The sequence below is a fragment of the Fringilla coelebs genome (genome assembly GCF_963513975.1).
Source record: "Fringilla coelebs genome assembly, chromosome: 2".
NCBI classification, from domain to species: Eukaryota; Metazoa; Chordata; class Aves; order Passeriformes; family Fringillidae; genus Fringilla; species Fringilla coelebs.
In genome coordinates this window covers 116101814-116116144 of record NC_140029.1, presented here as the reverse complement: position 1 = coordinate 116116144, position 14331 = coordinate 116101814, and the positions used below count along the sequence as shown (strand labels likewise).

At 54.5% G+C, this 14331-nt stretch overlaps 2 protein-coding genes across 2 annotated transcripts; both read right to left on the bottom strand.

The window, feature by feature from the left end:
• Nucleotides 1–496: 496 nt before the first annotated feature.
• On the bottom strand, nt 497–3362 carry DNAJB13 (DnaJ heat shock protein family (Hsp40) member B13; the record flags this gene model as incomplete). Its single annotated transcript, XM_084225608.1, has 6 exons — nt 3201–3362; nt 2669–2826; nt 1878–1991; nt 1139–1252; nt 977–1053; nt 497–650 (listed from the first exon to the last, which is right to left on the bottom strand). Exons 1-6 carry the CDS (start codon nt 3358–3360, stop codon nt 497–499), a joined length of 777 nt encoding a protein of 258 aa, XP_084081734.1. The 5' UTR covers nt 3361–3362.
• Nucleotides 3363–4558: 1196 nt separating this feature from the next.
• PAAF1 (proteasomal ATPase associated factor 1) lies at nt 4559–14289 on the bottom strand. The gene is made up of 12 exons (XM_084226638.1): nt 14238–14289; nt 14120–14160; nt 13702–13805; nt 13293–13382; nt 9084–9182; nt 8297–8447; nt 7055–7249; nt 6626–6717; nt 6226–6341; nt 5560–5642; nt 5245–5327; nt 4559–4892 (listed from the first exon to the last, which is right to left on the bottom strand). The coding sequence occupies exons 1-12, from the start codon at nt 14282–14284 to the stop codon at nt 4815–4817; spliced, it is 1179 nt and encodes a 392-aa protein (XP_084082764.1). The 5' UTR covers nt 14285–14289; the 3' UTR covers nt 4559–4814.
• Nucleotides 14290–14331: the final 42 nt, after the last annotated feature.

The following is a 14331-nucleotide window of genomic DNA, read 5'->3' as shown; positions in this document are numbered from 1 at the left end:
GATCCCAGCGCAGCGAGCGGCCCCAAACGCCGCGGCCTCACGGACAGCGGGGTGTGGGGCCAGCACAGGGACACGGGGCTCCTCCTTCCTCTCTGCTGGGGTTTACAGCCTGGCATCTTCCCTTCAGTACTGCTCTTCCCGGCACAGCCTCCCATTATTCCTTACTGGCACTGGCAATAAACCACTCCTATGGGGTCTGAGCGCAGCAGGGTTAGGGTTTCCTCCCTTTTTTGGGGCACTCTCAGCCCTGGGCTCAGCTTCGGCAGGGACAGATTCTGGGATTGGGAAAATGAAGCACTGAGGCTGCTGAGCCGTGGGTGCCTCTCTGCATCCCCCCCAAACCCTCCCTTGGCTCCCCAGGGCTGCAGAGCTGCTGCAGGGTGGGAGCTGGAGAGCAGAGACCACAGCATTTGGAAGAACTTCCCAGGCCCAGTGCTGGCTCCAAAGCATTTATTGGTGGGATGAGGGAGGGGGGAGAGGAGGAAGGCCACTGTCCCTAGGGCTGGAGGATGCTTTTCAGGAGTTTTTTCACCTCCGGGCTGAGCCTCTTGGGGAAGACGATGTCGAAGTAGATGTAGAGGTCCCCCTTGCGCTGCGGGTCCTCCGCCAGCGGCATCCCCTCCCCTGGCACCTTCTTGTAGTAGGTGGGGCTGCCGAGCAAAGGGAGGGGCTGAGGGCAGCTGGGCATGATCCCAACGCAGAGCCAGGATCCCCAGCCCTCCTGCAGAGCCCCACCTGGGTTTCCCCGGTTATTTGCTCCTCCAGCTTCACCCAGGGCCTGCCCTCCTCTTCCAGGCTCCAGCATCCCCCCACACCCAGCCCTCTCCTTGCCTCTGCTCCCAGCAACCTGGCCCCAGACCAGAAGAGTTACCCACTGTGGGCCTCCTCCTGCAGCCCCAAACCTGCTGGAAAAGGCTTTGGAGCACCCTGAACTCCTCCCAAGTGCCCGCTCAGCCCCGTTTTCCCCGGCACTTACTCCACAATGTCGTTGATGGGGATGTTGAGCAGCCTCCCATCCAGCGTCCACACGTCCAGGGTGCATCCAGTCAGTGCCTGCCGGGCGTGGAGGGGCTCCAGGAGCTGCTGCTGCAGCCCCAGAGCCCAAAGGTGAACCTCTGTCCCCTCACTGGGCCCTTACCTTTGCCAGGGAGATGCTGGCAACGTACAGGAGGTTGTTGTCGATCCTTTTGAACCTCGGGTGAAGCTTCTCTTGGACAACAAAGGTGATGTCCGCTGGAATGATGTTTGGGCCCTGATTGAGGAGAAAAAAGGCCACAGAATCATGGAATGCCAGGATGGTTTGGGTTGGAGGGGACTTTGAAATTCACACAGTTCCACCCCCTGCCATGGGCAGGGTCACCTTCCACTAGAGCAGACTGCCCCAAGCCACATCCAACCTGTCCTTGGAAACCTGAAAATTATTTGACACAGGGAAAACTGACAAATTGCTGCTCTTTTGTTGCTGCTTTCAGCTGGCTAGAGAGAAGGGAAAGGTATTTTCTTCCCTTAAGAGAAAAATAAGAGTCTTTTATCCAAGATGTCTGCCCAGCCAAGGGCAAATCCAGACAGATCTGTGTTTCTGCCAGGAAGGAAACCAGCCCTTTCAATTATTTTTAATTTAACCTGTTCTGAGGAAAATCCAGGCTCCTCAGCATCTGAGCTGAGTCTCTCTGTTGGGTCATGCTGCCAGAGTGGGAAACCAGAACTTCAGCATGGAAGAACTTTCCATGGAGTGGACACAGGACTGGATCAGCTGCTCGGGGAAGGCACAGAGTCTCCTCTCTGGAGACATCCCAAAGGCACCTGGATGGGTTCCTGCCTGGATGAGGCGGTCTCCAGGGGTTGCACACCTGGTTATTGCGCGCTCCTGTGCTCACCTGGTCTCCTTCCTTCTCAAAGGTGACCCTGGTGCCGCGCTGCCATCCCGGCTGCACGTCGATGGTCAGGATCTTGTCCCTGATGGTGCTGGTCTGGCCGTCCTCGTTCATCACCTGGCACAGGGAACACGGAGGGGCCCACAGAGGGAGGGAGGGAAGGAAGGAGGGAGGGTCAGCAGCAAAGGGCAAGCCTGGCTTGTACTCCACACCAAGGCGGCTGCGGGTACAAATAGGATCAGATCGTGGGATCATTTAGGTCAGAAAAGCCCTACAAGACCATGGAGTCCAACGTTCCCCCAGCACTAACCCATATTCCCAAGTGCCACAGCCACACAGCTTTATGGGGAATGGGGACTCCACTACTGCCTATTCCAATGCCTGACCATGCTTTCAGTGCAGAAATTTTCCCTGATATCCAGCCTAAGCCTCCCCTGACAGCTTGAGGCTGTTTCCTCATGCCCTAGAGCAGGAGAGACTCAGGGCTGGGACAACAAGGAGGGGGACAGAGGTCACCAAGGGCACAAAAAGGCGACAGAATGCAGTGTGAAAATGGAATTGTGGGAGCCCAGAACACACTGAGCTCCATCTCTGCGCTCAGCCCTCGCTTCCTGCATTGCCTCTTGTGCTGAATTCCCTTTACCAAGCCGGGGGGAGAACACTGGTTCAGCTCCTCCTGGGTTTGCTGCTAATCCCTCCCTGCCACAAGCTCCTGGGGCAGGGCCACCCCCAAATCCCCAGCATGCCCCAGGGAGAGCAGAGCTGACCCCAAAATGCACCCCCAGAGCCCCTACCCTGCGGGAGATCTTGATCTTCTTGGTGCAGCCGTGGAACAGGTCCTCGAGGGACACGTAGAGATCCCGCACGATGGGGGGGTCCCTGCGCAGGGCCCCCCGGCCTCGGGGCCCCCCAAAGGGCAGCAGCACCTCCGAGCCATCCTCGGCAAAGAACTCTGTGGGAGGGAGCAGGGGCACGGCCCTCACTGGGATCGGAGCTCTGCGCTCTTTACCTCCCACCCTCTCCCACCTGGAACCACCCCAAGTGTGCTTTCTTTCCAGGAGTGTTCATGGCAGCCTCGCCTCCCTAATCCCACTTTTGGATGGGAATCCCAGAAAGGGCCACAAGAGCAGCTGGGCTGGGGAAAGCTGACAGCCTGAGCATGCACCTCCAGGCCTCCCTAGGGGCAGTCAGGATCTGCCCTCCAAGCACCAGAGGGGTCTGAGGGCAGCTGGGCAGGGAAGCATTCCTGGAAAACTGGCAGCCGCCGGGGAATGATGGCAGCCACAGGCAGACCCCAGCCAGCCCTCCCCGAGTGTCCCAGCCTACCTGCAAAGGGGTTGTCCCCTCCAAAGAACTCCCTGAAGACCTTCTCAGGGTTGTTGTGGAACACATATCCCACGCTCCAGGGGTTGTCGCTCGCATACTCCAAAGGGATGCCGCCTTTGAGCCCCTCTTCCCCAAATTTGTCGTAGATGCCTTTCTTCATAGCTTAGGGAACAAGGAAGTGTTGGCAATGGAGGGAGAGCCCCAGCCTGAGGTCCGGCTTTTGTTGGGGTGCAGGCTGGAGAAGAGGGGTCCCGGGAGCGTGTGCCAGTTCCCAGCTGGGCTGTGGGTCATGGAGCTGGTCCTGCCAGGGATCAGGAGCTCACAGCCCCTTCCCGCCCTGCAGTCAGGGCAAGGGGACACCCCAGGAAGGGGACAGTGCCACTTACGGTCGCTGAGCACATCGTAGGCCTCGGCCAGCTGGTGGAACCTCTTGGGGCCCCAGGGCTCCTTGCATTTCAGCGGGTGGTACTTCAGAGCCAACGTCCGATAGCTGGGGGGCACAGGATGGTTCGGGTTCAGGCAGCTTTAAAGCCCATCTCATTCCCACCCCCTGCCACGGGGCAGGGACACCTTCCACTATCCCAGGCTGGAGAGGGCTTGGAGCAACTCCCAGGGATCCAGGGGCAGCCACAGCTGCTGTGGGGAACCTGTGCCAGGGCCTCACCACCCCCTGTATCCCATCCAGCCCTGCCCTCTGGCAGTGGGAGCCATTCCCTGTGTCCTGTCCCTCCATGCCTTGTCCCCAGTCCCTCTCCAGCTCTCCTTCAGGCCCTGCAAGGGCTCTGAGCTCTCCCTGGAGCCTTCTCCTCTCCAGGTGAGCACCCCCAGCTCTCCCAGCCTGGCTGCAGAGCAGGGCAGAGGGGCTCCAGCCCTCAGAGTACCCCCACGGCCCCTCCATTCCCACACCCAGCCCGGGCTGCCCCGCACACCCCCAGACCCTTTCCCCACGGTGGGGCAGGGGGAAGGCCAAGGCCAGCCACGCCCAGGGCTGCCTCCCGGCCCGGGGGGTCTCCCTGATGCCGGGGGTCCCTCACGCCTTCTTGATGTCGTCGGCAGTGGCCCCGCGGTCCAACTCTAGCACAGCGTAGTAGTCCAGCCCCATGGCGTCCCGTTGCTATAGCGATAAGACTTCCGGTCCGCGCCGCGCGGGGCATCAAGGGAAGTGTAGTTCTCATGCTCACTTCCGCACTCTGCCGGGCCCGCTCCCTCCTCACCTCGTATCTCTTTTTTCTTAAAAAAAAAATCCCCAAGTTTCCATGGAAACACATGTATTAACACAGGTGTTATCAAAGCAGAGGTTTATTTCACTCCATAGTGTGACAGTCACTTTCACTGCACCCCCTCTCCCCCTTTATTTATTGATTTGCCCCCAGTACAAACAGCGTATTTTCCGCACTGGAAATGCCACCACAACATCACTGCAACACAAGATCCTCTCTAAATTAAAAATTGATCCCAGCAGTGTAGTAGGAAAAAATATGACCTGTTACAAAAACACTGTGTGTGGAGCCTGGTCATGACAACAGCCTCACACTTGTACACACACATCCCAGGAAAATCAGCTTGGAAGAGCCTTTCCCACACGCTTCTCTTTCATTTGGCCCCTTCAATCACCTAAAGGTCAGAAAGTTGGTATCTCCTCACTATCCCATCCCTGCAGCACGTGTAGATTTCCTTCTCCCAAGAAGCCACCTGAAGAAAGTAAAAAAAAAAAAAAAAATAAAAGGGGAACAAGATGGGTCAGTCAGCACCATTGCTTTTACCCTCAGGATTCTCCCAGCACTCTTTATCCACCCTTTTTATAGGAACAGCAGAGCTGCTCCAGCTCCACCACTCCAGCCAGCTCCTGCACAACGCAGATAAAGCCAGGGAATTCTGCAGAGGATTGGTTTATGCACAGTATCAGGATTATTCAGGTAGAAAGAACAGAGATAAGCTCAGAAGTCAGCTGTGAGAAGGAAGGTGCTGAGGTGAGAAGCCTGAGGTAAAGGCAGCGCCTCCTTCCCCTGCCCACCCTCTCCTCAGGGACACCCCTGCTGCCCACCTTGTACACAGGGTCACAGTCAGCCTCCGTGAGATCCAGGACATAATCCAGGTCCTGCTGAACGATGAAGCAGGTGCCATCCCCTGCAAGGAAGGCACAGCAGGCAATTAGTGAAACCAGCCACAGACAGAAGTTCCAGTGGGAAAAGGCTCCAGTGAGTGAGACATTCCTTGGAGGGCCCGTTCTGGAGGGGTATGAGGGATGGGGAGGGTGGAAATCCCAAAGCCAAGGGGCAAGAGGACAATGCCCAGAGAGCACAAGGCTCCTTGACCTGATTCTAGGATTTCTAGGGGCACAAAACAGCCCTGGAATTACCTTGGCTGGCAATGAATCCGTCTCGGTACGGGAGCAGGGACAGCACTGGTGCTCCTGACCTGTGGATCACCTGGATCGGAGCACTAGGAAAAGGAGCAGAAACAAGGGATGAGGATTGCTGTCCAGAGCAGCTGGGGCTGCCCCTGGATCCCTGGCAGTGCCCAAGGCCAGGCTGGACAGGGCTTGGAGCAACCTGGGACAGTGGAAGGTGTCCCTGCCCATGGGAAGGGGTGGCACTGGATGGGCTTTAAGGTCCCTTCCAGTGCAAACCATTCCAGGATTCTTTCCTATGGACTGAGCTAGCAGGGAACAGCAATAAAACTCCACAGCACAGCTCCAGTCCTGTGCTGGAACGAGGATCAGGGTAAATGTCGGGATCCACAGGAGGGAAGAGAAATGGGCTGTGTGGGAGGGGGGAATATTGATGATAAGAAGCTTTCTGCCCAATTTATCTCTACGTATGTGCACACAGATTATATAAATATAAAATTATACAAATGTTTACATAACAATACAGCACATCAACATAATGCAAGAGGCTCAGGAGCTCCTGCTGCAATGGGTTGCACCCCTTGGAAGTGGCGCTGCCTGGCAGCACCCTCTGCCTGACCCTCTTTTCCAACCAAACACTGGTTGTTTGCCCCAGGCACTCACTCACTCACTCACTTTGTGTTTCTCACATCCAGCTGGTAGATGTTCCCATCCTGAGTCCCTGCCAGGATGTAGGTGCTTGACAGGAACGTGCAGCAGTTGAAGGCATCAGATCCAGTGAAGAGGAACACCTGGGGATTTGGGAACAAACCAAGTGTCAGGCACGTGGGACACCCACGAGAGGGAAGCAGTCATTTATTTGGAATACAGTACAGCTGCCACTGTTTAATTTTAAATACTGTTTTCCCTGTTCCCAAGTTAAATCCTGAGCAATTCTTACTCCTCACATAAAAATCTGTCCAGGAGGAAAGAGAGAGAGTATCCCTTTATTGCACCAGGATTTGGGCTCTCCTCCAGTTTAGGTTTAACCTGGCTCAATTCCCATCCCAGTGCTCTGACATTCCCAGATCCTTACTGGCTGCCTGCTCTGCAGTCCAACTCCTTGAAGCTTCTTGTCCTCTCGAGCCAGCAGCAGGATTTTCCCTTCTGTCCCCACCTCACGTTCACCTGGCAGAAGGACAACAGGTAATTCCAGCAGCAGCTGCATAACAAACCTTGGTGGGACCAGAACCCAACAGCTTGGATGGCCCCAGCTGAATTGTGGCCAGACTCCCCCAGATCCCAGGACACCAGGAAGGCCAGCACCCAGCAGAGCCCAGTCTCCATCACTCAGCAGCGATGAGGGTTGATAGGGCTGCATTCCCCCCGGGACTGGGGCGCTCTGTTCCCTTCCCACGGTGCTCCAAGGGCGGGGAGCAGCATTCCCAGCACTTGGGATTACTGGGGCTCAACCCAAGCAGCCTGGGCCGGGGAGATGAGGGGGTTCCAAGGGAAAGGCCCTTACTGGGAGGTCTCTCAGGGGAGCCCAGGTTGAGGGAGCTGTCAGCAGCGCCCACGGCGATGCCGTTGACGGGCGAGCCGCAGTCGGCGATGACGCCCAGGCAGGCGGACTTGCCGCAGTCCCAGAGACGGGCAGTGCCATCCCTGGAGCACGACAGCACGTTCCTTCCCCGATCCACAATGGCAGTGTCCAGGATACCTGCGGGAGAGCAAAGCCTGTGTCCATACAGACTCAAAAAAGGCACCCCGTTTCCCAAGCTCAACTCGGCCACCGTCCCCAGTGACAGCAGTCACACGCAGACAAGTTGTGCTCCTAGAAAAAGGTGCCTGTGGAAGGCAGCAGCTCCCAGAAAACCCCACAGAGTGGAACCACCATCTGGCACAAAGGGGAGGTATTATCAATCAAATGATCAGCAACACCTCACCTTGGCCCGAGCTGGTGCCACACAAAATTAACCTCTAATTTGGGCAGAAAAGAGCCTGGCACTTGGAAACACTCTCATTTCCACCCCTGGATAATCCCAAAAGCAGCATCCCTGCTGTCCAGCTACAGCAACATCCAAAGAGCAGTGTCTGCTGGCACTCAGATCCCTTAAGTACTTTATTGTACCGTGGGCTGTCAAATTTGGATCTGAAAAATGACAGTGCTTTTCTTAGCAGAGAACAGCCAGGTGGTCAGAAGATTTAATTGGCACTTTCCCTACAGAAGCTCAAAGGACAGGAGAAGCCAAGCAAACAGACTGCAGCAGTTTGGGTTGGAGGAACAAGAGTGACTAAGGTCACCTGGAGAGTGACTGGCAGCATCACTCTGACCAAGGTTCTGCCACACCATCTGGTTTGGTTAGGGGACATGGCTGCAAAAGCATTTTTAATACCCACAAACAGATTATAGAATGGCTTGGGTGGGAAGGCACCTTGAAGAACAAGTTCCAACTCCCAAATCATGTAAGAACAATGGCAGGTTCAGCACAAGGTGGGTTTTTGAGTTAATAAAGTTTAGGACAGCCAGCCACGGGGTTTATTAACCTCTCAATCAAGCCCAGCACCTCGTGGGACATGGAAAACCAGAGCCTGGACACAGCAATTGGCAGCCCAGGGAAGAGAAAATTTGGAGTAGAGTTTGGGGCATCTGATGCCACATTCCAGACATGAAACAGAGAGTGCAGCAGGCTGGCAACTGGACATCAGCCCTGGAGTGCAAGGCAAGTGCACACGCAGCAAATGAAGCATTTCAAGGGCTCTGTACCTCCTTTGTGACCTTTAAATGTTACTACACAGCTGGCATCTTCTGCTGACCAGATCTTTAGCTGGGCGTCCATTCCCCCACTGAGAACCACGAGGCCCGATGGGAAAAACCTGCAACAATTCACATCATACACATGGCCTTCCAAAAGTCTCTGGAAAAACAAAGAACTACGTGCTAGTTCCATTGTCATCGTCCTCGTGCCGAGCAGTTGTTGAGTTATGACACTGGGAAACCTGGCATTCTCACATGGGCAAAGGATTAAACCCAAATCCTCTGGCTCTGCACTGCTGGAATGGACTGGTCTGAATTTGGGGCAAAGAGGTGACTCTGGGCCTTCCCTCTGCCATTTTGAGCAGCTAATTACACAGCAAAAGATACTACATTTACTTCTAAATACGGGTTAGATGTCTTTATCCTCTGCCAAACAAGGGGCTGACAGGTCAAACTCCACAAGAAGGAGCTTTCCCCCTTTACTGGGAAGGCCACAAGCCAGGATGCAGCTAATCCAGCACCAAAATCCTTTTTCCCCAGCACCAAAATCTTTCTTCCCATGCAGAATAGGGGCTGTCAATGACCTGTTACTCCTGAGTACCTCTCTGAGCAACACCCCCCTTGGGAGAAGCCACCTTTTCCAACAGATTCGACTTAAAGCCTCCAAAATGCCTAATTTCAATTAGCTTTTCATTAAAAAGCCAGATTCTTCACAGGGTGAGGACAGCCTGACCAAAGTCATGGCCTTCAGGAACATCACAGACAACACAAAAACATCCAAGCCAAATGTTCTTACTCTTATTTCTCCATTTGCAGCCTGCCATATTTTCATGGTCCCATCTGTGCTGGTAGACACACCGAGTCCTCCACCACTGGAAATATCAAGGCAGGTAATCTGCAGGAAGGTAAAAGCACCAAGAATTAGCTTTATATAATTCTGTATATAAATATTTCTGCTCAAGAGCCTAGTTCTGTACAGGGGGAGACCTGCCAAGTACATTCTCTGCCTGTGCCTCTGCAAGGCCAGGAGAAAAAGGGATGCTGAGGCAGAAGCCTGCAGAAGCAGCAGTTGTATTCCAGGCTTATCCCAGGTGGAAGAGAAATCTGGACTTTTCTAAGAGGTCCTATAAAGAGATGAGAAATGAGAAAACAGCTCAGGGTAAACTGGCCCGACTCACAAGACGCAGTTTGAGATATTTATGAAGCCAAATTCACAGCCTAAATTTGCTGAAACACTGAACCAAAACCAGTTCTTTATACAAATTGGGGCCCCTCAGAAGGAGGACATGGAGGGGCTGGAGCGTGTCCAGGGAAGGTGTGGCATTCACATTCTCTGAACAGAGAGACAGCTGATTCTCTCTCCCAGGCTTTTTCCTAGAGAAGCACAGAGAGAAGAAGAGAAAACAATTCCTAGCTCTACTTGCTGCTCCTGTTTTTGCACATGTGAAATGTGTTAGGAAGATTGTTGCCTGAGGAGCGTTCCTAATTGGATTCAGGTGATAGTTGTTTATATTAATTAGCCCATTGAGTCAAAGCTGTGTCCTAGCTATCTCAAGACAGTCGTGGGTTTTTCTTTAGTATTCTTTGCAGTATAATATAACATAATATGGTTTTAATAAAACAGTTGTTCAGCATTCTAAATCAATAAAATACTAATAATTTCCTTTGTTTCCCTGTGTTACTATAGGAAGGGAGCAGAGCTGGGGAAGGGTCTGCCCCAGGAGGGGCAGAGGGAGCTGGGAAAGGGACTCAGCCTGGAGCAAAGGAGGCTCAGGGGGCCCTTGTGGCTCTGCACAACTCCTGACAGGAGGGGACAGCCAGGGGGTCAGGCTGTGCTTCCAGGGAACAGGGACAGGAGCAGAGGGAACAGCCTCAGGCTGGGCCAGGTTGGATATCAGCAGGAATTTCCTCATGGAAAGGTGTTTTAAGCAATGGAAAGAGTTGGCCAGGGAGGTTCAGAGGCGTCCAAAGAAGGGCTGGACGTGGCGCTCAGTGCTCTGGGCTGGGGACAAGGTGGGGATCAGGCTCAGCTTGGGGCTCGGTGATCTCAGAGGTCTTCTCCGACACTAGCAGTTCTGTGATTCTGTGAGCCGCACTTGCATTGCATTTTTTGAATTGAATTTCCAGGCTGTGGGTGGGGAAAAAAACGCCCACTACAGCAGTAAAACCCATGGACAGGAATAAGAAATGCAGATGGGCTCTAGCCGGGACAGGGTTAAGCTTTCCAGCAGCAGGAGGGGCAGGGCCAGGAGGAGGATGTTCCCTAATCCCACCTCTCCGTGCGGCGGCGGGAAAAAGTCCCACTTTTCCCGCTTCCTTTCTCGCCGGCCGGGTCCCCGCGGTCCATCCCTGTCCCACTGCTGTTCCCAGTGAGTCGCTGCCTTCGTTGCTCCGGTTCCCCTCTGCAGCCTCCCACCGAGATTAGCGTGGGAGCGCTAAATTCGGGAATACCAATCCCAAACCACCAATCCAGCGGCACCAAGGGTCGAGATAAGGACAGCTCTGCCCTTGAGCTGAGTGTTTGGCGTGTTAGCTACAGTCGCTGGTCACGATGAGGCTTAGTCAGCTCTTCGTGGAGTGGTACCTGTACAGGTTTATATTTCCCTGTGTGGTCCTGATAATGCACTTTAACAGTTTAGAGAGATGGTTCAAGATTCTTGTGTGCATGGATTTTGTGGTATCAACGTGTGGCGTCATACACTACCTCTGGGAGACCATTAATAATGGTTCCCAGTCCGTGGGGAGAACAGGGGATGAACACTTTCACAACCTTTTCACCTCCTTTAACTCCTTTAAGCCTCTTAAAGCACCTTTTGAGCTGCCTCTGAATACTGAAGAAAGCACATTGTTCTGTCTGCTATATCTCCTCCCTGCGGTCTACATCATCCTCATGGTCTACTTCATCTTCAGAGTTACAAAACAGATTACTGGGAAGGTCTTTCAGAGAGTGGATAATGATGAGTGGCAGGGAAGGTGGGAGAAAATCGGCCAGATTTTGAAGGAGTATTCGGCTCCCGTGGTTTGGAAGTTCACCCCTCAACAAATACAGGACCCCGTTAAAGCGGCAGAATATCTGAAAGAGAAACGCCGTGGTGGCTGCAGGGAGGAGCAACTAACTGCACTCTGCTGGGCCCTGGCTACTCTGTATCGGGCACTGCTGGATACCAGCCAGTCCCCTCAGGAGGAAGAGGAGGAGGAGGAGGAGGAGGAAAGCAGACCAACAAGCACTGTGGCCACTCAAACTGCAGCTGCACCAGAGGAACAACCCATGCCGGGAGCAGTTGCTCCTGAACAGAACACATCCAACACTGAATTAGTTTCCTTAGCGAGGGATGAAGGGTCCTCAGAAGAGGATGAAGAGTCCTTGGAAGAGGAGGAAGAGCCAGAGCCAGAGATAGTGAGCGAATCCCGGCGTAAGCTGCAGTCAGTGCGAGAACGTTTCACCCGCCGCGCGGATCAGTCCCTGCTGCTCTGGCTGTACGAGTGCTGGTTTGCAGGGGCCCACATGGATGTGCTGCTGGACAGCTATGAAGCCCAGCAGCTGGGATGCCTGTCCCGGGACGTGGCCATCGACAGGGGGCTAGGGAGAAGGACAGGAAGGCACAGCCTCTGGATGCGCCTGGTGGGAAGCGTGAGGGCAGCGTACACCGCCGACGAGCTGCTGCTGCAGAGGGACAGCTGGAGCACCAGGCTGGAAGGGGTGCAGTACCTGACAGAACTATCCGTGGCTGACATACTCTTTGGGAGTGCACAGAACAGACAGTGCCTGGATGATCTGGACAGAGCCTGCTGCACCTGGGACATGTGGCAGGCATTGAGGAGGAGCGCGTCGCCGCTCTACGCCGAGGCGCTGTCATCGATCGCGTGGAACAGGAACCTGAAGGTGCTCAAATTAAAGGCCTTCATCTGGGACTACAGACCGAAACCCTCTTCCCCACCACAGGACAGCTCCTCCCATGAGGAAACACCCAAGGAAGGTGCAGCCTGCGGTGATGATCCCTGCTCGATATGCCACGAGGAGCTGGGCAGACACTCGTGTGAGCTGGAGTGCGGGCATGAATTCCACAGGGAGTGCATCAGGACGTGGCTCCAGGAGCATTCCAGCACCTGCCCCATCTGCCGGGACTACGCCGTCCTGCCTGCACGCATCTCTGCAAGGAACAACTCACAGCCTTACGAAGCCAGGCCTTGGAAAAGATCAGGGTTTTAACAGAGCTCCCAAGGAAAAGTGCTGAACACACCAAGGTCTCAAAGAATGGACCGGATTGATTTCATAAGGCTTAGAAGTACAAGTGAAAAAATGGCAGCAGGAGAAAAAAAACAGAAGAATTTAAAGTCAGCTAAAAAAGCCCCTGGATACCAATGAGAGGGGTTGGAAATCCACTGGGGACAAGAAAAAGCAGTATAATGGATAAAAACACGTATCCTGAGACATTTGGGAGAGACAGCCTTTGATTAAGGGAATGATTCCTGTGCTTTTGTGTCTATAGACATAGCTGGGTGGTGTGGGATTTGGGCATGAGTGGACAGGATAGAATGGTGGGTGAGGAATGTCCTGGCTCTGGCCAGGACAAGGTTAGTTTTTACAGGAGCAGGGAGGAGCACATTTGGGATATTCAATTGCATGGGTTTTGTGTTCCTTGTGGTGAGCAGATCTCTTCCCTGTCCTGTACATTTTGTTAATTAATATTGTTGCTACTGTTGCTTTTTTAATTGCATTGCTGTTCTCAGTAAATTGTTTTATCTCAACCCCTAAACTTTGTCTTTTGTGCCTTCAATCCCCATTTGCTGCAGGGGGAGTGGGGAAGGAGTGGGATGGTCCAGGGTATTCATTCCAGTGGGAACACCTAAATTCCTAAACCCCAAGATCACAGTTCCATCTCCACTGCAACCCCTCAGACCCACATCCACACTCCAGGCCACCCCTCACTGCGAGGACACCACAGACAGGGATGTGAGAGTTGCCAGTCACACCCAGAGATTCCCACCCCATAAAGCTACTCACACTTTTCTGATGAATCCTGCAAAAACTTGTGTATGGAGCCAGGAACTTTGTGGACACATTTTCATGAGGACAAGAAATTAGGATGCTTTTCTAGGGGGGGGAAACAAGGAAAAAAAGGCATTAGAAGTGCTGTTAGTCCTGAAAGAGAGGTTGCTAAGGTAGAACTGTGGACTGGACCCAGCTGCGGGATCCCAGAGTTTGAAAATCAGTGAGGGTCAGTGCAGGGCTCATCTCCTCAGGATGCAGGTGGGAAGGGATGGCTGCTCCTGGTGGGAAGGTGGGGACCAGCTCCAGGGCTCTGCACAGCAGGACGGGACTATGCAGGGCACGGGTCACAGCTTGGGCTGTCAGAGCAGCCCCCTTTATGCATGGGGAATGTCACCAACCCCTCTCCCGCCAGCCCCGGCACCTTGGTGACTTCCCCGACCACGAATCCCTCGGAGGCCACGATGTCTGGGACGCCGTCGGAGCTGAGCCCGCGCCGGGTGACGCTGCCATACAGGGTGGCCTTCCCTGTGGGGGGGACAGCAGCCGTCAGCCCCAGCACCCACAGGGACCCCAACCTCCCGCACCCGCAAGGAGCTCAGACGCCCCCAGAATCCCTAAATGACCCCACGCCCTTTAAAACCAAAGGGATCCCCAAACCACCTCAGTCCCTTCTAAACCAAGGCACCGCAGGGCACCGCAGCAGCCCCGCTCCCTGCTAACACACAGGCACCCCCATCCGCTTCTGCTCTTTGAACACCCCTCACCCCCAGACCACTCCCGATCCTCCCTGATCCCGTCTCGCCCTCACGCCTCCCTCGAGGCCTCTTCAGGCCACTCACCGGGGCTGCGGCAGCTCAGCCACGCCTCGCCCTCGTCCCTGCTGCAGAGAGAAGAAGCGGCCGTGAGCGGGGCAGGGAGCGGGACAAGGACAGGGACAAAGAAAGGGACCGTTCCCACCTCAGCGCCCGGCTCCAGTCGCTCTGGATCCGCAGCGTCGCCGCCATCTTTGCCGAGGTAACGGCACGTACTTCCGCCTCTTTACTTCCCGTCG